Here is a 23971-nt window from a genome sequence, read left to right on the forward strand (position 1 = left end):
CTAAACAAGATCTCTTGGAATTCTATATGAATTGCTAAAAAAAATCTGCAAAATGATGCTGTTACAGTGGTGCTTGGAATATGCCAGCAAACAATGGCCATTAGACTGCAAAAGGTCTATTTACATTCTAGTCCCAAAAAAGTCCAGTCTGCAGTACTAAAAAAAGAGTGTTCATATTATCACACAGTGGCTTATTTCACATGACAGCAAAGTAATGGTTAATGTATTTCAAGATAGACTCCAACTACACAATGTCAGAGTGCTGTCAGATGTACAAGCAGGTTTTAGAAGGGACAGAGGCACTAGAGATCAAACTGTCAAAATTTGTTGGGTTATGAAAAAAACAGGTTAGTTACAGAAAAAAAAACAACTTCTTCTGCTTTACTGACTACTCCAAATCCTTTGGTTGTGTGGACTATAACAAACTGTGTCAAGCTCTTGGAGAAATGGGGACACCAGGCCACCTGATTTAGGAATTTGTACAAAGAACAAGGAGCAACAATTATAACCAAATATTGAATAAATGATTAATTCCAGACTGGAAAAGGAATAAATATGAAAAGTAGGGCCAGCACCAAATGGAAGTTGCCAAATCAACATTAGTTTATTAAATAAACATTTTCAAGTAACTATGGGTGTCAAAACCCCTCAGTAATGCACAAAAGTGCTCCAAGAAAAGCAAACTAGTTTCGGCTGTACTAGCCTTCTTCAGTGCACAAACAAAATCAATAAGAAAAAAGTAACATCAGAGCAGCAGTATTTAAAGCATCTTAATTGAAGACCAATCAAGCCATTTTATGCACTGGTGAGTTTACAATTCCTTATATCACTCGTGTTACGAAATCCTGATCCATAATGGATTAAAGAAGATTGAGTGCCAACCACTTTTGAGGGACCTATCTCCTTTAATTTGGGTCAGACATCTAGTTACGGATCAGGATTTCAGAACACATGAGTGATATAAGGAATTGTAAACTCACTAGTGTGCTTTATAAACACACACTTAAGCACCCTCATCACTCATGTGTTCTGAAATCCTGATCCGTAATGGATTAAAGGAGACTGAGTGCCAACCACTTTTGAGGGACCTATCTCCTTTAATCTATTACGGATCAGGATTTCGGAACAAGAGTGATATAAGGAATTGTAAACTCACCAGTGCACTTTATAAACACACACTTAAGCACCCTTCTGCTTCTTTTTATTTCATGGTCATTGATAAAATTAAAGGAGATAGGTCCCTCAAAAGTGGTTGGCACTCAATTTTAAATTATAAGGAAAGAAAATGGATAATTAAATTGGGTGGCCTTTTCAGCCCTGGTTTGAATTAACATCTTTAAATATGTCTTTAATAGGAATCTATTAAGCATAAAATGACTTGATTGGTCTTCAATTAAGATGCATTAAATACTGCTGCTCTTATGTTACTTTTTTCTTATTGATTTTGTTTGTGCACTGAAGAAGGCTAGTACAGCCGAAACCAGTTTGCTTTTCTTGGAGCACTTTTGTGCATTACTGGGGGTGTTTAACACCCTTAGTTACTTGAAAACGTTTATTTAATAAACTAATATTGATTTGGCAACTTCCATTTGGTGCTGGCCCTACTTTTTCATATTTGCCTTGTTTTTTTGGGCTCCGGCACTTGCCATACCTGCGAGGAGTTTGGATTGAATGGAAAAGGAGTAAGACATGGCTGGGATCTATAATGTCACACTTCTTTTTCAATTTATATGCTTAATATATATAATGTAAAATGCTGACTTAGATAAATCAGATGCTAGAATCAAAATTGCTGGAAGAAATACTTACAACCTCAGATATACAAATGATAACATTCTTATGGATGAAGGTGAATAAGAAGAGTTGAACAGTCTCCTGATAAAGGAGAAAGTAGAACCTTCAAAATCTGGTTTGTTGCACATCAAAAAACTAAAAATATGTCATCTAGTCTTAATTCTTTGCAAACAGATGGTGAAGAAGTGGAGACAGTGAAAGATTTTATTTTCCTAGGCTCAAAGATCTCTGCAAAGAGCTAGTATAACCATGAAATTATAAGGTGCTGCAACTTCCACCTTATGGCGCAAAGGGTTAAAACCCTGAATGCACTACAAATGACCTGTGTTCAACTAGAGTCACTGATGCTGGAGGGACCAGGTGGGAGATAAGAGGAAGTGATAGATGCCAGCTTGCCCATCCTGGAGGAAGGTAAGCAGCTCAGTTTGCTGCATATGCAATACCTGCTGGAATTCAAGTGTAATATTTCTGCAGCATGAACTACCTAATGATAGTGTACTGCAGACAGTACGTGGAAGCACACATGTACTCCCCAAGGCAGCTAAAGTAGAGCTCACAGGCTGCTGATGGAACAGGGACAGGATAGTCTGCAGGATCTACACAATGGTCCATTCCCTAATGCCCAGTCCTTTCCTAGTCTACCAGGGAATGAATTTAACTGTGAACTCAAAGAACTCCAACCAGATTCCAAGCCGTAGAAAATGTATTGTTGTTTACCGCTTTCGTCTCTGAACACAGAAACTTCCTCAGAACAATAGTAAAAACTATAAAACAACCTTATATACAATATCATAGACCTCAATTAGTAATTAACTAATTACTTAATACCTCAATTCTAATCACATGTTACATAAAGTAAACCTATTAAAGGAATACCCCTGCAAAATTTAAAAAAAAAAAAAATTATATATATATATATATATATATATATATATATATATATATATAAATGCAGATGTTAATGTTACTTCTTATTTAACCAGCATCATAAAGCATAAGCCTCAATAAAGGAACAATAGAACATGTGTCATTTAAATCAGGACTCGTGGTAGCATCCGGCATTAACTGCCATTAAAGTTCTGCCTTGTCCAAATGTGCATCTATCACATAACCCTGCAAATCCTGTTTGACTTGCTCCAAAATCAAGAAATTAAAATGATGACTAGGATTCAATTCCACATGCCTAAACAAGGCATTTAAAGTTTTCCTGTTGTTGATATCAGCACAATGTTCATAAATTCTCTTTCTGAAATTTCTACAAGTTTTGCCAACATAAAATCTCGAACATAAAAAAACACTAAGCCAAGAAAACAACATTCTTGGAATAACATGAATAATGTCCAGATATCCTATATTTCCTATTACGAACTTTGATAACCGATGTGTCATTGATCAAATGACACTGGGAACAAGTTGCACACTTTCGTGTTCCCATGGATTTGAATTAATGCAGGTTATTATCAAACATAATAATATGAGTATGGACAGAATCTCTGGGCAATCAGACCAATTTTGTCGGTCTATTATGTCTGATCTAATGTTTGACAATTCTATCACCAATTTTAATGTCATTCAGTCTGTCGAGTCTGCTTGTCATAATATATTTTTGCGAAAATTTGATAAAATCCGAAGGGACATGCAGGAGTATGCCTCATCTAGGGTTTATCCCAAACCACCAGGTCACCATCACAATGGAGAGGATTCGAGTACTGCTATTGGTTCTTCCTCTGAGGGAAGGGATCAGGAAGTGTAATCACAGCTGCACAGGTAAAAACCACACTCTCCAAAGCCAAGAACACAGCATTCATGGGACCTGACATCATCCCAGGCTGCGTTCTACATGAACTACAGAATGAACTGGCACCCCACCTAAGCACCATGTTCAATCATAGCCTCACCTCAGGCTTTGCGCCCACTGAATGGCGCACAGTGGCGGTTATCCCACTCCACAAAGGGGGAGCCACCATGAACCCCAGGAACTACAGCTCCATTAGGCTAATGAGCCTGGTCTGCAAGGCAATGAAACTTACTGGTAATCTCCAACCTCTGGACCTCACCCAGTTCGGGTTTGTAAAAGGCAAATCATGTCTCTTAAACCTGATTGCTTCAGTCACCAAAGCCGGAGACGAGGGTAAGGTGATTCACACAGCCTATCTAGATCTCGTCAAGGCTTTTGACACCATCCCCCACTCTGGAATTATAGATAAACTCACTAAACCAGGTATAAATCCCTATGTCACAAGATGGGTTGCCAACTGGCTCACTGACAGAATCCACACTGTGAAAGTAGCAGACTCCAAATCCGACTTCAGACCAGTCACAAGTGGAGTACCACAGGGTTCAGTCCTGGGTCCTCTCCTGTTTGTTATCTACTTTTCTGAAGTACAGGCTAACACAGAAGGTCTTTGGCTAATGAAGTTCACAGATGACTGCAAACTGGGAGCCACAACTGAAACTCCTAACGATGTGGGCATCCTACAAAAGGGCCTCACTGAGACAGATGACTGGTGTCAAAGCCATGGCCTCAAGCTCAATGCCAAAAAGTGCATTGTCATCCCCTTTGGTAAAAACTCTGTACCCATGAGCTACCACATAGGTGGTAGTCTACTTAACACCGAAAGTGTGATAAGAGACCTTGGGACACAGGTGGACAGTAGTTTCTCCTTTGAAAATCACATTGCCACAATAGTCAGGAAATCCTTCTACATGGCACACCTCACCACAAAAGGTTTCTCATCCAGGAAAAAAGAGGTCATTGTTCCCCTCTACTCGTCACTCATTAGACCCATTACAGAGTACAATGCCCCTTTTGGTATGTACCTCACAAGACATCTACAACAACTGAAAAGGCTGCAGAAATACCTCACAAAGAGGATTAATGGCCTCAAACAGATGCCCTACGTAGACAGTCTCAAAAAACTCCAGCTTTACTCCGTCACATATCGCCTACTCAGAGGCGATCTCTGCCTAACATACAAAGCTATGTGAAACGGAGAGCTGTTGGACATGCTCCATACACACTTTAGGGACCTAAACCTTGTCACCACAATAAACAGAACATGCTGGAAGGATAGATTCCTGTCCCAGAGACTTCCCATACTCTGGAACAAACTACATATCTATATCAAACAAAGCTCTTCATTAGCACTTTTAAAAAAAAAAATCTTGATGATTGGATGGGAAATAGGAAATTCACCCTGGGGATCACCTCTGTGGCTCTGCTTGACAGCGGCACAGGAAAATAATTTTCTTGGGTGGTGAAAGCTAAGGTACCTTTTTGGCTAGGCTTGTATAGGCCCTAGGGCCGATAGCCAAGTATCTACCTATGAAGTAATGTCAGTGAATGGCTCTAGAGTGGAACCAGCCCCTTTGGGAAAACAACAAATGAGAAGGTCGGAGAGAATACATCAACAGAATCAGTCTCAAAGTTCATATCCTCGGCAATGGCAAACCAAGAAGGATTCATATGCTAGGGAAGGAGTCCAACCGAAGAGAGGGAAGGGATATTATTGGAATTAACGGAACCAAGTGAAGCACTTCGGCCAGACATTCAGTCTGTCCAGGTGATTCAAAACACATCTGGGGACTTTAAAGTATATAATTTTTCGAGCAAGTTGATTACTGTTGATCATGTTTATGTTTTGTCAAAAGGTTTAACTTTTGTTCTAAACAAAAGGGCCAGTGTTGTCACTGTATTGAGTGAATTGAAACATTTTTCACGTAAATTAAATCTTTCGTTGTTTTTTAATAATCAAGAAGGTTCTGCTTTTGGACATTCCTCAGGGTTTAAACAGACAAAGTTGTTTTAATCCACCTTTGAATTCTCATGTTCAGCTTTTTGAAAAAATGTGTGAATACGAATTACGTGAAGGTATTGTGAACAATAAGTCTGGGAATGTTCATTTTTATAATTTAAGTGAGGCTGAAATTCTGTTATTCAATGATTTAATGCATGATAGGGAAATTCGTATCATGGCTCCTGACAAGGGGGATGGGATAGTTGTGATGAGCAAACATGATTATCTTTGTAATATCAATAGCATGTTAATGGATGATATGTATCAGGAAGTTTCCCAAAATGAAGTTAATGTTGCTTTTCACAAAATTAATTTAATTTTGCAGGACATGCTTTTACAAGGGGAGATCAATGAGAGAGATTTTGCATTCATGCATAATGATAAACCTGTTTTGGCACATCTAAAATACATAAGGACATTAATAACTCCCCATTTCGTCCTACTGTGAGTGGCACTATATCTAAGACATACTATATTGGCAAGAGAATTGATCATTGCATCAAGGATGGTATAGAAAAAATCATACATATTAGCAAGGATTCCTAACATTTTTTAGAGAAGTTCAGTCAGGTTCCTTTTCACAAAGATGCCATTTTTGTAACAAGTGACATCCATAATTTATTTTCTGTCACCTCCCATGATACGGGATTAGATTGGTTTGAACAACAGCTGTTTATTATCGGTTATTCCAATGTTAAAGTTAATTGTTTAGTGGCACTCATGGAAACTGTGCTCAACAATAATTTTATTTATTTTGAGGGCCAAATATTCAAACAATCTACAGGTGTGGCTATGGGGGCGGGTTGCGCCTCCTCTTTTGCCAATTATGTCATGACTTTTTGGGAAAATAATTTTGTGTTTAATAGTAACTATTCTAGTTCCTGGATCCTTTATAACAGATTTTTAGATGATATATTTATTTTGTGGGTTGATCCAGTTGATAAACTATTGGAATCGTTGGACTATATTAATAATACTGTCCATTTTGTGAAATTCTCATTTCATTATGAGATTAATTCCAGTTCTTATTTGGATGTTACCATTAATAAGGATTTGGTTCATCAATGTTTTTCTTCCAATATTTTCCATAAACCCATGTTTTCAAACTCCTATTTATATTTTTCCAGTTGGCACCCTAGTTTTCAGAAAAAAGCTGTTGTGAAAAGCCAGTTGGTTAGACTGGCAAGAATGGTGTCCAACCTGGATGATTTTCACTTAGAGTGTGAAAAGGTGTTAAATACGTTTCATAGTAGGGGTTACCCAGATGAATTTCTGGATGAAATCCACCGGGAAGTAATGAATAAGAGACTCAGTGGATTCTATCATCCAATTTTGAGTATGAAGGAGAGGAGTACTACTTGTAATAAGGTTGATTCTAGGAATGAATCTGAAGTCATGGTTTGTGAAAAGAATGTACATCATTTTATAACTACATTTACATTGGATTCTTCTTTTATAGTTCAATGTATAAATAAAAATTGGAATTTAATTTTTAGTGATGCAGGTCTTTTGAACAGGTTGGGTGTCAAACCTCACATTACATACAAGCGGGACAAATCTTTCAAATGTTTTTTTTTTTTTTTTTTTTTTTTTTTTAGAAGAACCATGGGAGTGTCAGGAACCATAATTCCAACATTCTGTTTGGAACACGGAAGTGTGGAACTTGTTCCCAGTATCATTTGATCAATGACGCAACAGTTATCAAAATTCTAATAGGAAATATAGGATATCTGGACATTATTCATGTTATTCCAAGAATGTTGTTTATTTGGCTCAGTGTTTGTTATGTTCGGGTTTTTGTGTTGGTAAAACTTGTAGAAATTCCAGAAAGAGAATTTATGAACATTGTGCTGATATCAACAACAGGAAAAGTTCCAATGCCTTGTTTAGGCATGTGGAATTGAGTCATGGTCATCATTTTAATTTTTTGATTTTGGAGAAAGTCAGTCAAACAGAATTTGCAGGTTTATGTGATAGATGCACATTTGGACAAGGCAGAACTTAAATGACAGTTAATGCTGGATGCTACCACAAGTCCTGGTTTAAATGACACATGTTCTAGTGTTCCTTTATTGAGTCTTATGTTTTATGATGCTGGTTAACAACTAACATTAACATTTGCATTTATATTTTTTTCATATATTCATGATTTTAAATCGTTATTTTAAGTATAAATGTTTGCAGGGGTATTCCTTTAATAGGTTTATTTTATGTAACACGTGATTAGAACTGAGGTATTAAGTAATTAGGTAATTACTAATTGAGGTCTATGATGTCATTATATATAAGGTTGTTTTATAATTTTACTGTTGTTCTGAGGAAGTTTCTGTGTTCAGAGACAAAAGCCTAAACAACAATAAATTTTCTACGGCTTGGATTCTGGTTGGAGTTGTTCTTGGAGTTCACAGTTTGTTTCATTTGTTCCTTCGGAAGCAGGGGAATGAATGTGTTGGATGGCACTCACACTAGTACAGAAACAAATGGGTCAGTTCAACTGAATGCAAAAAGGGGAGTCAATGGGCATTGCAGGCAGTCCATAAAAAGGAAAAGAAATTAAAAACTGCATGCTTTTTGGAAGGAAAGCTATGGCAAACTTGGATAAGATTTTAATGGGCAAATACATCCCATTGTCAACACTGTTACATATAATCAATGCTATATGTTTCTCAGTAGTAGTATAGGACTGTGAGAATTGGACGGTAAGTATGGCTGTGTGCTGGAAAAACCAATGTTTTATGGCAGTGTTGGAGATAGAGCTACAGCTAATTCATCTAGTTTGCAGTGCTTCTCCACGATCCCTCTGCCTCCCAACTTTAAGTGGAGAGCATAAAAAAAAAAAAAAAAAAAAAAAAAAAAAAAAAGAGAGAAATCTTCTACTTTTAAAAACAGAAGTAAGCCACTTGCTACAAGTTACTTCACACACAAAGCAATAACTTCAGTCCTGCCAAGCAAGCACAATTACATCATTTACATGCCAGCATTCAGGAATGCACTACAGATTAATCAACATCTTCCAATCATGCTCCTCAACACCTTGCACCTGTGCTGGCTGCCCCCTTTGCCCCATCCTAGCTATGCTTCTGGTTGGAGAAAATATTTGAAAATTCCATGGACTGCACATGTGAATCAATCAATACAAGGAAACAAATCCAGACAGTTCCCTGAAAAGTTGTTGTGTCTTTCGGCTTTTCCCGGTTAGGGGTTCCCACAGCGGAACTCCGGTCTGCTAATGATTGGCAGTAGATTTTTACGTGCCGAGTTGCCGGCCCTGATACACAACCTTCAACGAAGGTACGCCCATTCACGCATGTCTCTACACAGAAGACGCTCTAGCCGAGAATCGAACAGGACAACGTCTTACTGTGAGGTGACAACGCTACCGCAGCACCACCTGATAGTAAAATGAAAACTCACAACTGAGAAGGCAGGATTCACTACAGGAAAAAATAAATATATATATATATATATATATATATATATATATATATATATATATATATACTGATGCTGGGAAATGTTGTTGTTTTTGGGCTTTTCCCGGTTAGGGGTCGCCACAGCGGAACTCCGGACCGCTAATGATTGGCAGTAGATTTTCACGAACGTCGAGGTGCAAGCTCAACGTTCAACCTTCAACGAAGGCACGCCCATTTACGCATGTCTTTCGAACACCCACCCAACCGCAGGGAGGACATGCAGACTCCACACAGAAGGCACTCCCCGCACTCCAGCCGAGAATCGAAAGGGAGAACCTCTTGCTGTGAGGCAACAACACTACCACTGCACCACCGCAGACGTATAATGGGAAATATCAAAGATAAAAGAAGAAGAGGACATCAAAGAATAAAGCTTACTGAAGTAATGAATAAGAAATTTGTAAGAACTTAAAGAACTAGTTCATGACAGACAGGCATGGTGCACTAAAGTCTTTGAGGCCATGAATAGGCAGAGTTGACTAAATGACTATAAATAATAAATGAATGCTATATTAAGTAACCTATAAGGTACCACAGCCCTGAAATCCTGGGACAAAATCCTCAAAGACAAGATCTGATAATCCATACCAGACCAGCAAAATTTACAATAACTGTCATAACAGCTGTCTCATTTACTAACTAGACGGTATCTAGAACCATTCTACTTCTCACTAACTAGACAGTGTCTAGGACCACTCTACTCCTCACTAACCAGACAGTGTCTAGAACCATTCTACTCCTCACTAAATGGACAGTGTCTAGAACCACTCTATTCCTCACTAACCAGACGGTGTCTAGAACCACTCTATTCCTCACTAACCAGATAGTGTCTAGAACCACTCTGTTCCTCACTAACTAGACAGTGTCTAGAACCATTCTACTCCTCACTAACTAGACAGTGTCTAGCATCATTCTACTCCTCTCTGCAGAACCAGGATTATGAAATATTTGCCCTTAATGTAAGTGTCTCTGAGGAGAGATGTTAAACACATTAGCTTCTTCTATCCCTCTGGTATGCATTACAAGACTGTATGCTTTCCCGTTATTATTTTCATCCATTTTCTTATCCTCTTCTTTTCTTACACTAAGAAAAGTCTGGTAACATCATATCTTCACCCCTCCTCCTTACCAAGCAAAGAGATTTTACTGGCACCAAGACATGTCAAGATATGGAGGAGGTGTTCAAAAAGGTGTACAAATCCAAACCGGTAAACTGTGATACAATGTTTAAAAATAACAATTCTCTTTAAAGAGTTTATAACTTCCTATATGCAAAAGGCTGCTAACTTAAGCATCCAAGTTTTTAACTGTGGAATCATCACAAGTTGTGATATCACCAAAACTTCTGAAGCTTCCCATATTTTGGTCATAATGAAGTGTATATTTAACAGCACTAACAATAACAAAATGCACTTTACATGAAATAATAAGCCATTTCCATTGACACATTCCCCAAATGTTTACGTTCATTATTTAAATTAATCTGGAGACAGTTCACAGATGGTAAAATCTGCTATAGGTACAGGTCAGTCACTGATTGTAACAGCATAATAATTACACTTTTATGTACGTGTGTAGTTTATCACCCATACATCTATAGGCAGCCTTACTTTTTAAATCTCAGCAGTGTATTCTGCACACATCTACTTCCAATGTCACTGTTTTACTGTTTTGTCAATTATTACTTTACTAGAGTACTTCCATTTGGCCTGGGGCACAACTGCAAAGAAGCCCATCTACTAATTTAACAAGCAAACAGGTAAATAATATAGCAATAACCCATGCCTGGGTGTGGGTAATGCTAAATTTACCCACGGTTGGCGTGGTTTGGTCCCGAGGCGCCCGGACCAAACAAAGCCAACCGTGGGTAATTTAGCATTACCCACACCCAGGCGTGGTTATTGCTATTATTATGACATTATTTAAGAAAAGAAACTGTTACTTTTCTTAAATAATGGCATAGTATAATGCCTGTTTACTGCCCTTCCGCAGATGTCTGGCATCCGCGGCAGTACATCAGAGCTGTGGGCAAAAGCAACGGAGAAAGCAAGATCTCCGTTGCTTTTTTTTAGTGTCTCGCTATGTTAAATGAGTTTAACATAGCGAGACAGTTTTAAAATAAGCAACGGACATCTCCGTTGCTTATTTTAAAACTGTCTCGCTATGTTAAACTCATTTAACATAGCGAGACACTAAAAAAAGCAACGGAGATCTTGCTTTCTCCGTTGCTTTTTTTTTAAACACTGCCTCGCTATGTTAAATGGGTTTAACATAGCGAGACAGCTTTAAAATAAGCAACGGAGATCTCCGTTGCTTATTTTAAAGCTGTCTCGCTATGTTAAACCCATTTAACATAGCGAGACAGTGTTTAAAACGAGTTATACTAATGGAAAAAGTCCGGGCGACGGACCTTTTCCATTAGTATAACTCGATTTACAATGGGCACGCTGGCCAATCAGCATGCACGTTTTGGGGAATCATGGTATAATATATATATATATATATATATATATATATATATATATATATATATGTACATACACACGCACAAACACACACACCCACATACATTTATTTTATACACACAAACACACACACCACACACACACACACACACACACACACACACACACACACACACACACACACACACACACACAAAATTATGATCAGATTTCCAATCATAACCAGCATATCATGCATTTGAGTCATGAATGCAATGAAATTCATTTCAAGAGCAAAATTTGAGAAGTGAATATTGGTATCCATGTGAAGAACACAGCTGATTATAATCAAAGAAACAATCATAAATCTTTCTAGTGCAAGAAGCTTTATCTGCTCCATGTACTACCAGTTACAGAAAAAATGTGCAAGAGTGCAAAGTGTTCTACTGGCGTTCAAAGCTTTTGAAAACTGGTATAGGCACTGTTAGAGACAACTAGCATAAACAAAGTATTCATCTGAAGAGCAAAGAGATTTAAAATCTGCTACACATTTCATTCTGACACACTTTTTGTCTACAAGTGTGGCAGAACGAAGTGCTAACAGCTTTTTAAAAGCTGTTTTACCTTCTGCTGCTCTTCTCTAACAGTCCGCAATATCCTATCATGACACTCGATCATAAAAGTGCCTGGAATGCTTAACAAACTTTCAAGCACCCCTATGTGCTGTTATGATTGGGTCTTGCACTAGGGAAGCTCTTAACATGTTTATCTTTCTCCCAATATTGGAGTGTAATCTTAGCGCACTACATATACATTTACATGTGTGTGTATCAGACATACATGTGTTACACATATGTGTGTGTGTGTGTGTGTGTTACTGTGAGCCTGCTAGATGCTCCTGTGACAAAAACACACTTTTGGTGGCAAGGCTCAAGAATTCCCAAGAGGGAAAAAAACTAAAATATGGTTTAACACAGAATGTTCAACCCCTACCAGGATGTTTTTACAGAAAAAAATTCCTGCAACCAGAAGACTTTTTTTTCAGGAAGTATCAGAAAAAGTCAACAGACAGCAAACAATGGTGAAGCATCCAGAAGAATCTTTTCTTTATTAAAAAGTTTCAACAAAATAGCAAATAAGGATTGAAGGCATCCTTCATGTCTCTCTTCACCTTCTGTAACTGTAACAGCAAATATTCCAACTTTAGCTTAAATACTGACTATTATGTAGACAACTAAGAAAAACAAAAAGACTACTGAAGGACAAGTGAATCAGTCACTCTCTCTTCGTTCATGCTGTAGAACTTCAGTTTCATTCAATATTAAGGCATACAAGAAATCCCACTAAACTTATCATCTCCTGCCTAAGAAAGTTCTAGATATTATTTATTTATTTATTTATTTATTTTATATTTGTTGACCGGGCTAGTCTAGCTGGATACATATCCTTTTTCAGTAGAGGCCCGGGGAGAAAAGCTCCAAGTATGATACGATTACTACATACAATAGTTAGAATAAAAAAACAAGCTTAAAAATACATTTTGAAGCACAAAATGATTGTAAAGAGAGTACAACCAATTTGAGTGATCAAAGTTACAAAGTCTTGGTATAGGTTTTAACAGCAATTAAGCCATGAGTTATAAGGTACAATCAGCACAAGTTCATACAATATTTGACAAGAAAAGCAAATTGACATTCACTTAGTCAAAGAGGGAGAGGAGAGTAGGCTGGAAGATATAAATACAGAAGAGTTAGCTTGTAATAATTAGAACTATGGTGGGGCAGTAGCCCAGGAGGTAGGGGGAAAAAGGGGCAGAGAAAGGAGAATAAGAATATTTAGTCAGGCATTGAGCAGGGACATAGCCAATGTATTTTTAGGTGATCTTTGAGGTGTTTCTTAAAGAGTGGAGTAGATGAAAGAGAGGTTAGCGTTGTAGGAAGGTTGTTCCAGATTCTGCCCACCACATTGGTAAAGAGTGAGTCCCCAGCTTTATTAGATTTAATGTTGGCAATTAGTAACTTGCTAGCTGAGCGTAGTGTTGTAAGATTTTTATATGGGGAGATCAGGTTAGAGAGGATAGGAGTATTAGTAGGGTGGTACAGAATTTTTTGTGTGATTACAAGTTGATTATATCGTAGTTGGTTTTGTAGTTCTAACCATTTGAGTTGTTTGAGGTTGAGACAGTGGTGGGTTCTATAGGGAGAGCCAGTAGCAAATCTGACTATATTATTATAGCTAGATTCAAGCTTGGTAAGATTGTGCTTAGATAGATTGGTATAAATGGCAGAAGCATAGAATAGGGTAGAAGTAAGATGAGCCTGGGCCATGGAAGTTCTAGCCAGTTGTGTAAGGAAGGGTTTGATTCTATACAGAGAGCCTTGTTTTTTATTGATAGTTTGAATAGTATTATTGATCTGGTCATCAAAGCTGAGGTTGTGATCAATGGTTATACCCAGAAGGCGTGCAGTAGGATCAGGGGAGATACAAGTTCCATTATAGGAGTTAATAGTGAAGTGGATCTGTGGCGATTTTTGAGTGGGAGTGAAGAGTAATAGTTTGGTTTTCTTGGGGTTGAGGAGGCGACATTGATCAGTAGACCATTTTTCTACAGAGTTAAATACCGTTTGAGTAAGGGTTTGGAGAGAGGATGAGGACTTGGCAGTACAGATTAGAGTAGAGTCATCAGCGTATTGTATGCAAGTGGCTAGTGGAACAATAGTGTAGAGATTGTTAATAAAGATAGAAAAAAGAAGAGGGCCTAGGATAGAGCCTTGAGGGACTCCAGTGTTCACAGGGAGGGGTGTGGAAAGATTGTTGTCCCAGAGTACTGCTTGATGTCTGTTATCTAGATAGGACTTAAACCAAAGAATAGCTTGTGGGTCAAGAGATTGGGCTTTTAGAGTACTGATAAGTAAGCTATGGTTGACCATATCAAAAGCTTTTGATAGGTCTATAAACAGAGCAGATGAGAGAGAGTTATTGTTTGATTTCTGTTAATACAGTCTGTAAAGCTTAGTAGGGCAGTAGTGGTGCTATGAAAGGGTCTAAAGCCATGCTGACAGTTAGCAAGTAAGTTGTTATGGAGCAGGTGTTGGAGTAGCTGATGGTGGATACATCTTTCCATTATTTTGGCTAATGGAGAGAGTAGAGCAATTGGACGGTAGTTGGAAATGTCAGTGGATTTACCTCCTTTATGCAAAGGGATTATATGGGATATTTTCCATATGGAAGGGATGGTACCTTCTGTGATTGTTCTGTTTATAAGGATGGATATTGGATAAGCTAAGGGTTTGGCAGCTACTTGAAGGTATTCTGCTGGGAGGTTATCTGCAGAGGGAGTACAAGGTTTGAGTTTCTGAAGGAGTATACAGATAAAGGAAGTTGGAACTGGTTGTAACTGTAAGAGGGGAATAGAACTGTTTGTATTCTGTAAAGGAGAGGGGGTAGTGGGTGTTAGTGTTTCAGTGAAGTAGTTGTTAAAGGTATTGGCTATTTGCAAAGGACTATCATGGGGAATAGAGTTTGGGGCTGGAGTTCTAGCCTGCCCTGGTTTGAGAAGTTTATTAATGCCTGACCAAAACTTTTGAGGGTTGTTAGAGTGTGATTGTTGAAGTTTGGAATAATATTTTTTTTTGTCTAACAAAATGTCTTTTTTGGTAGTGTTTCTTAATTGCTTAAAGTATAAGTGGTCAGCAGTGTTCTTTGAGGCTCTCCATTTGGCCCATATTTTGTTCCGTAGGAACATTTTCTCTCTGGTTAGTTTTGTGAGCCAGGGGGCTATTTTAGTCCTTACACGGGAAGAGTGGATGGGTGCGGGGCTATTTAGGATTTGAAGGAATGAAGTGCTAAAGTAAGAGACGGCTTTGTCCAGTTTGAGTTGCTTTAGAGGTGACCAATTAAAGGCTTTTAGTTCGTTTTGAAAGTTTTCTGCTTGGAAGAATTTTTTTGAACGAAAGGTAACCATGTTATAATTATTAGAGCTGTGTATCTTTTGTTTTATTATGAAGGTTAGTACATGATCACTAATGTCGTCTGGGAGAGTTCCAACTTTATAAGTATCTGGATGACTGTTTATAAGGATCCAATCAAGAATAGTTTCCTTTTTGCTAGGTTTATGGAATCTTGTGGGGGAGTTTATTATTTGTGTGAAGCCAAATAGGTTTATGTGGGTGTTTGGATTAGGGGAGTTACATGTGGTCCAATCTATGTTAAAATCACCAAGTACTATAGTTTCCTGAGGTAGGAGAGTAGATAAGCTGCTAAGAATGTTTTCGAGAGTGGTAATATTATTACCTGGAGGGATGTAGGAGCAGATTATATAGATAGATTTAGCACTATTAATTTGAAGTTTGACAGTTAGAGTTTCAGCATTGGTATTTGAGGGTAATAACACATCAATGGGTGTAGCAAGAAGTTCAGATTTATGCAACATGGCTACACCTCCACCTTTTTTGGATGTACGGTCGGATCTTAGGATGTTATATCCAGGTGGGGTTATTTCTAGGTCATGAGTAGCGGGTTTTAACCAAGTTTCAGTTAGGCAAAGGATATCAAATGCATGAGCTTGTAAAAGAGCATGCAGTTGGCTAATCTTGTTATTAATGCTACGGATATTGAGTTTAGCTATTCTGAGTGAGTTTCCTGATATTATAGAGGAGGAAGCATTGTTGAATGATTGTTTTTGTAGATTGTCATGTTGTGGTATTGGGCCAGGATTAGGATGAATGTCTCCACCTATCAGAAGGTTTAAAGAATGTGTCAATGCAGTTTTTATGACTTTATAGTACTTGGGTAGACTTATCATGTTGGGGAAGTAAGTAATGTGGGTATATCTGTGAAACCTAGGCAGTAGGTAGGCTGAAGTAAAGGTAATGTTGCTGTGAGAGAGAGAGAGTTGGGGTGTGTAGTTGGTATAGTTTGCTGTTGAGGGGGTACTTTAAAGAACATAGAGGAGTGTTCATAGTAGGTAAGGGTATAAGTTAAGTTAAGGAATATTAATGAAGAAGACATGAGTAGAGAGTATTTGAGGATAGGTGTATGTACATAGGCCATATTGTAGTAATATGGTAGAAAGGTTAAGTAAGTTATAAGGCAGGCTAAAGTGACAAATTATGTGGGGAAGTAAGATATATAGTAGAAGATAGTTAGAGGAGGTTTGGGGGAGAGTAGGTATAAAGCAGTAGTGTACAGATGATAGAGGAGGGGGATTAGGGATGGAGTTGATAAGTTCAAGTGTTAGGTGATAGGTTCAGAGGACAGTGGGTGTGGCCAGATATGTATAAGTTAAACAGCACTGGGGGGTGGGAATTGGGGGTAGGGTAGGGGAGCGGAGTGAGCCTGCAGGGCGAATGGAGCGGGTCACAGCAAGTAGAAAAGGAGACAATCAGTAAGCAATAACAACCCAGAGAGAGAAGGTGGAGCAGGTAAGAAGGTTTCAGTAGAGCAGGTATGATGGAAGACTAAGGGTAATGAGGAGGGCAGAATAAGGAAATTACTAGTCTGCAGAGGGTAGGGGTTGAGAAGAGTGCAGAGAAGGAGCAGAAAGAGGTAGATTAGGAGAATAGCTAGGCAGTAGGGCAAGGGGAAGAGAAAAGAAGGAAAAATAAAAGGAGCCGAAGCTAGTAGATTGAAAAGAGAGTAAGGGGTCTAGGCTAGGTTAGACTGCCACCTGGTGGTCAGAGTTAGTATAGCATCAGGTGACTAAGTCCTGAAGTATAGCAAGTAGGGAAGGGTAAGCTAAATGGCAGGGAAGCAGTATATAGATGATAATGGTCCTAGGGAGGGGTCTGGCTGCTGGCTTTCCTGACTCAGGATCTAACAATCAGTTAATAGGGATTAAAAAAACGAGAACAAATTTGTTTACAACAAGGGGCAATGATAATACATACTTTGCCAAGTACTATTCAATCAGGTGAGAAGTACTGGGACAGCATAAAAAGGAAGGTCCGAGTTGGCAGGCTGGAGGTAGATGAGAGGATCCTTAGTAGTCAGGCAGGTCCCTTATTGCAGGGTAGTGGATAGAAAGCTAGGAGTGTAGGGAGGTAAGATAACAGGGTATTAATAATGTATTAAGGCAGAACAATTTGTTATAGTAGACAGGTTAGGTACTTCTATCAGTTCTACTGAAAATTGTACTAACAACATACTAATATAATTGTTCTGATAAGGCGTGGTTAAAAATACTCACTCTAGCAATAAAACAATTTCTAGCAGTTCAGGAAAGATAACCGTAGTGGCCTAGGTATCATAAAAATAAAGGCTTACACTTCAGATATCAGGATAAAACAATATGCATAGGCAAGTAAGTTCTTCGACCATTAGCATTCTACTTTAGCAATACAGGCACTAACAGGATAATAAAGTCATACAGAGAAGAAAAAACCTCAGGAACAGGTCATGAGAGATAAAGACATGGGGCTAGGCAAGTTAAAAAGAGCACATGGCAGCCACTTGGTGTGATAGTAGTAATTCCCATAGAGGATCGACATATATCCACCTAAAATGTTTTATATTTCAGTTGGAGAGTATCTCCTATGCAGTTAAATGATCAGTGCTCCTTGCATTTGACTGGTAGGAATATAACTAATAGTTCTAACAGAGAAGTATCTATCAAACACCTTTCATTTTACTCATTAGGAAACAAATAAACAGAAAGTTAGCCTTGCAAAGCAAGCATATATATAGTCAGAAAAGCCGTGCCAAAAAATACAAGAAGGTCAGGCACGCTCTACAAGTACTGAGAAGCCAAGGGTGGAATAGCGGAAGGGAAAATAAACAGGGCTAAAGTGGTAAAGAAATTAGGTAAGCATAACGTACAATATAATCCCAAAGCTGCGCTTAAGCTAATTCACAGGGCTCACTTTAATTAGCTGGACCGATTGGGTCAACAAAAGCATTGGAGTTATGGCGAAGTGTCATCTGAACACTAAGAGTAGTTCAGTAAGTAACACTATTGATTAACTGTGATGTCGTATATTTTGCGTTCTTCAGATGTATATTAAAATAGTGTAAAAGGAAATGTTTAGAAAGGACAGCAGAGCATACTACTAGGTATTGCCCCTGACTAACATGGCTGTTATGAAAATGAATGGAGTTATATATTCATATAGAAGGAGCTATGATTCACGCTCCACAGAACTGCGCAACCACAGCCCACGTGGGGGGAACACTCACACCAAGTAGTTGCTAGCGTTGTTATAGCTTCAACAGCGAAGACACCACATTAACCACAACAGTTGATTTAACATGTTGTAAAGCAGACGCTAATATGTAGTTACTAGCAGTTATACTACCTAGGCGGCACAGACACAAAATAATCACAGTCGCTGACTACAAACTAATTTAAACAGAAGAGTCGCTAATATACACAGAGTACAATATGCACATTCTACAGTGAAATTACCCTTAACAGGGTACAGTAGCTAGCTAGCAATTATACTGCCTAGGCGGCACGGTCTGAAAATATTCACGATGTCTGACTACACAGAAAGTCACTAAAAAATCACAGAGTGCAATATGCAGATTCCACAGATTGTATTACCCTTGACAGGGCACAGCAGGTAGTTCTAGAAATTCATAACAACTTTAGAACTGTACAAAACAGAATTCACGGAAAGCCTAGGACATGAATGATACTTACAGCTAAGAGAGTGATACCGGGTCAGGTGCACACAGCAGCCGGGAAGCCGAATGAGGAGTAAAGAAAGGCGCCCCGATGGTCTACCTCCTTATATGCCCAAGGGACAGGATATGAGGTGGAGGAGGGAGGAGACAGGGATAGGAAGGGCAGATAGGGGCGGGAGGAGACAAGGAGCAGAGGGGCGGATAGGTATGGGAGGAGTATATTAACATACTCACACACAGGAAAAAAAAAATCAATTGAACCAATCTAAGCAACCCAATAGAGGAAATGTTTCTATTTGAGAACGTTTGTTATTCCTAAATATCAAGTCTCATTCAGACCCACTGTACACATAAATGCCCAGAACAAAGTACGAAACTAAGAAAACATAATAGCTTCTAATCCATTCTTGGTTGCCTAATTTGATAAAACGCATAGATAATGACAACAGACATGGAAATACCTATTTAAAATGTTCTAGTCTGTCTTTACAACAAAATCTTTTGGAGGTTCACTGCTGGCCAAGGTCACATTCAGATATAAAACATGAACATGACTTTTGCCCTAGCTACCTCTACAAGGTCACTTATATAAAGTGTCTGATTCCAGTATGTGTCCACTACAAATCCAGGTAAATTCACATTTTTGATTACCTAAATTACTATTTTCCCATATCTCTTTCATGTAAATACTAGTCCACTCAACAGATGCAATTACTTCAGATTTTCCAAAGCATAGGGATTACGGTAAATTGGGCAGTGTCTCATTTGGAATCTACCTAAAATTACAGTTTAGGCAAGATAAAACAAACTACTGAACATAAAATCTCTTTTCTGATTTAGAGAAAATGGGAAGTATACATTTTTCTAAGAAGATCATATGAACAAACCTGTCAAACAAAATAGTATAAAAATTATTTTTGGTACATAACCACTCGTACAACTACAGTTCCCAAAGCACATCTTCATATCAGGAAAACAAAATTATTCCATATAGCCAAGGAAAACTACACTCAACAATTTTATAATGACACTTTCACTAATAAAAAGACAATTCTTCCTAGGCACATCTTTGTTATTGGATCTTAATAATCTTTTTACAAGGAATTCCTATTCTTCTTCCATTACGATCTCAACTATTGCCACAGGTGTCTCATAATACGCAAGGGAAGCTCAATGCCAAAAGTGGTTGGCAGAGAGTAAACAGAAAGACAGAAACTGTCAATACACATTGACACAAAGAAAATTATTACAGTGCAAATGGCAGTGAAAGCCCTGGTGTATCATATCAACTCCCAAAAATACAATACACCATGCAGTATATCAAAAAGCAATGAGAGACACATTCCTTCCAGGATTTCAGTAACTCGAGATTATGAAGTGAAACCATATATATATATATATATATATATATATATATATATACACACACACACGCACACATAGATAGATATAGCCCCCAACATAAGTTATCCAAAAACTACTACTAAAAGCTGTACAGGACAATGCTCTTCCGCCCCAAAACTCCAAACTCCTTTAGCAGACCACTGGTATTACTTCTTTTGCAGGTAATTTCTCAGCCACACTGAAGTTACCAATAATCATCATCCCACTGTTACAACAAGGGAGTACAGCCCAACATTTCTACCTGCAATAACTCACATTAACTGCTTGGATGATTTGCCTTTGATCTCTAATTCAGATGTTTTATCTACTAAAGTACTACTGTTTCTACATTCAGTATTCTTCACTTAGTGTGACTCAAAGCCTAGATTACAGGTTTTCTTTATATAGGTCAGGATTAGCATATTTTTCTATTAAGCTGCCTGCTGCAGCTTTATTAAATTGCACACTAAGCCCTACTATATTAGTGTCCCTATAGTCAGTAAAGCCTTTATTCAAAGGGATATTACATTTCAAACATCTTGGTACAAACCCCTATGTGTTACTTGAATATCCTGCTAAAGGGATTACTCTACACCCATATGAACCAGATCAGTCAGCAGACATTAACCATTTTTCTAGAAGACATTATTATTTCTCTTTGCAGCAATATATTTACAAATTTTACACTGAAGATCATGATGTGTAGTAATTAAGTTCTTCATCAAGACAGGAGTGCTTGGAAACATATCCTTCTTTCATGCCAGAAAATTTCTGGATATAACTAGCTTTGGGGATATTTATTTCTTTTAAATTCCTCAATCGGAAAAATGAGGAGGAAAGACAGAACTGTGCACAGACTGCTGAGATTTGATACAGAAGGGACATTTTTGAGAAGAAAGTCAAATAATTACATTTTTTGCCAAGAAGAAACAAATCAGTGCAATGGGAATACAAAACATGTGAAAATGGGCAGCTAATTAGATTTCATTTTGCTTTGATAACTATGGCAAATTATGAGACCACATCCCATGACAGCTGCTGCAGCATCCTGATTTTTTATGAATGTTTCCACTCAAAATATATTTAAAAAGTTGCTACCTGAAAGGGGACTGTTCCCATTTGTTAATTCCTGGCCACAGGGAAGAACAAGTGCAATGTCTGTCTTGAATTGACTGCTTTGATAAATTTCCACCTCTCCATGGATTCCGATTGGTATTATTATGGTTGCTGCTCATGGTTTTGGATTCTAAACCATGTAATATTACTGCCATAAGTAAGGTAGTACAACTGAATGAGGTTCTTAACTTACAAGTAAACCTTTCAGAGGGAAGTATTCCATCCTTCAACTCCCTATATAAAGGGTTTAGTTACAGAAGTGTATATAGTCCAAACAGTTATTAAAAGTGAATGTCTAAGATTTCTAGTAGTGATAATTTTGGAAGGGTTTGCTATCTAATCAACTCTAACTTCAGCTCCAAAAAAATTTTTGAACCCAACCAGTTCTTCATTCTCCTGAGTTTCCAGCACACAAATGACCCATTTCTCTCAATATCCTACCTTAGCATTTAGCACCAAATGGATGGTTCCCCTAAGAGTGTTTGCCTTTCAGAGTCCTCAATTTTCTGCCAAAGCACTGAAGGCTGAAAGAGGAACACTGCTATACCATCATCAGTAGCCAACTTGGATTTCACAGTTAATATTCCCTGCACCTTCTGCGGATGGCTGACACATACAAATGAATGTAATGCTGGCCAAAAGCATGGCTGGCCATTATTTTACTCAACCATAGCCGGCCTTAGGCATAGGCCAATTAGGCGGCTGCCTAGGGTGCCGCCCAATCAGGGGCGCTTTTCCAGTATTTATTTGCTGTAGGTAGACCAGGATGGGGGCACTGGGTGGTGTGGTGGGGTGCGCTGTGGAGCCCTTTTGCCAAGGGCAACAGTTAACCTAAGGCCGTTCCTGTACTCAACTACACCTCCGAGTGTATGTGACTTCATTGCTCGTTTTGGTCAAGCCTTTCACTTTGTTATCCACCAGGTGACAGTTGAACTTACGACTATATCCTCTAAATATTGGCACGCTGGCCTTGACCTATCATTCCCATCTTATCTCGACCAACTCAGCCTATTTCTGCAGCTTATAGGTCTACTACTTAAACTGCACCAAGTGGTGCAAAAGTCAACTCTTTGCTTTTCCAATCCACAGAATAAGGTCGCAAATCAATATTATCAGTTCCCTGCAAGGTTACATGAAAGCACTCATTTGGTTAATTTATAGAACTGCTTTAGAATATACACAAACTAAAATTAATAACTGCTGACAAGAGAAAGACGTTAGCGTTTCCGTTCAAAAGGCTGGCTTAAACTTGAAGATGGATGCTGAATACTTCTGGAAGAAAAACTAACAACATTAAAGTTGCTTAAGATAAGACATATCCATTTTTCTGGACCAGTAATTGCTGTAACACATCTCCATCAAAGATACACTTCATTTAGCTGTATTTTATCTTGTTCCAGCAGTGTGTAACAAAATTACTGTGCAGACATGTGAAAGACCTGGGTTTATTTAGTACAGAGTTGATGGAAATCTTACATCGACAGCTCTGGAAGTAAAACTGTGGGATCTTGGTAATTTTTACTTCACTGAAAATATGTTACAATTATGCTTATATAAGCAGTGTGCGTAATACCGAAAGGTCTACAACTAGGACAGTAAACGTTTCTCACGTCCTAACAAAAAGTGGCTGCACCGTTAATACTTAAATGAGCATAGTGTAAAAATCAGCACCTACACTGCTGTAAATCAAACATTCGTTAACAATACTCCTGACGCTAAAGGGTCACTGAGACAAAGTATCACGCTAGCTGCTTCACCAAATGAGAAACAAGTATTACATGACTAAGTAACATCTCATTGTGAAAATCTCTCTGGAGTTCGGAACATTTCTCCTTAAAACATTGACTGGCTGCTGAAATATCAATGTATCTGACAAAAAAATTAACAGATGTCATACCTGCAGTGGTCTTTAGTAGTTTGACCTCATGAATGTTCCAGGACTTTCCATGTTTTCCTAAAAAAACAGGGTTCAAAATGGTTCTAATCCGTTTTGCAGCTATTGCTGCAACCCTACCACCGGTGGTGTGAAGAAGAATTAGTGACTGCATAATACTGAGATACTGTTAAACTTTATAACTTTCTTAACACAGTGCCGGTTATCTCAGTATTATGTGGCGGGGACGAAAGGCAGTAGCGCAAGGTCCGATACAATATTCTTCCGAGTAAAACTTGACGCTGTCACCCAGTCTAATACTTTGAACTGCTAAACGTTTGTCATTGGATGGCTTGTTCGCTAGAGTTCGTGTCGGGATTTTATATTTTGTCTCCTGTGTGTTATTAAAACGTTAAAACTTGAGAGCAGTCTTACTAAAATAAAGCATACACCTTTTCGCGTTTAGTT

General features: G+C 38.3%; 1 protein-coding gene across 1 annotated transcript in view; it reads right to left on the reverse strand.

Moving 5' to 3' along the window:
- VWA8 (von Willebrand factor A domain containing 8) overlaps window positions 1-23753 on the reverse strand; it is a 3458065-nt gene extending 3434312 nt beyond the window's left edge. Inside the window, exon 1 of the mRNA XM_044071701.1 lies at window positions 23528-23753. Within this exon, the coding sequence (XP_043927636.1) occupies window positions 23528-23678 (151 nt within the window). The 5' untranslated portion in view covers window positions 23679-23753. The remainder of the gene's footprint in view (window positions 1-23527) is intronic.
- Window positions 23754-23971: the final 218 nt, after the last annotated feature.

Source organism: Protopterus annectens, chromosome 5.part0 (assembly GCF_019279795.1).
Source record: "Protopterus annectens isolate FY-2018-M chromosome 5.part0, PAN1.0, whole genome shotgun sequence".
NCBI classification, from domain to species: Eukaryota; Metazoa; Chordata; order Ceratodontiformes; family Protopteridae; genus Protopterus; species Protopterus annectens.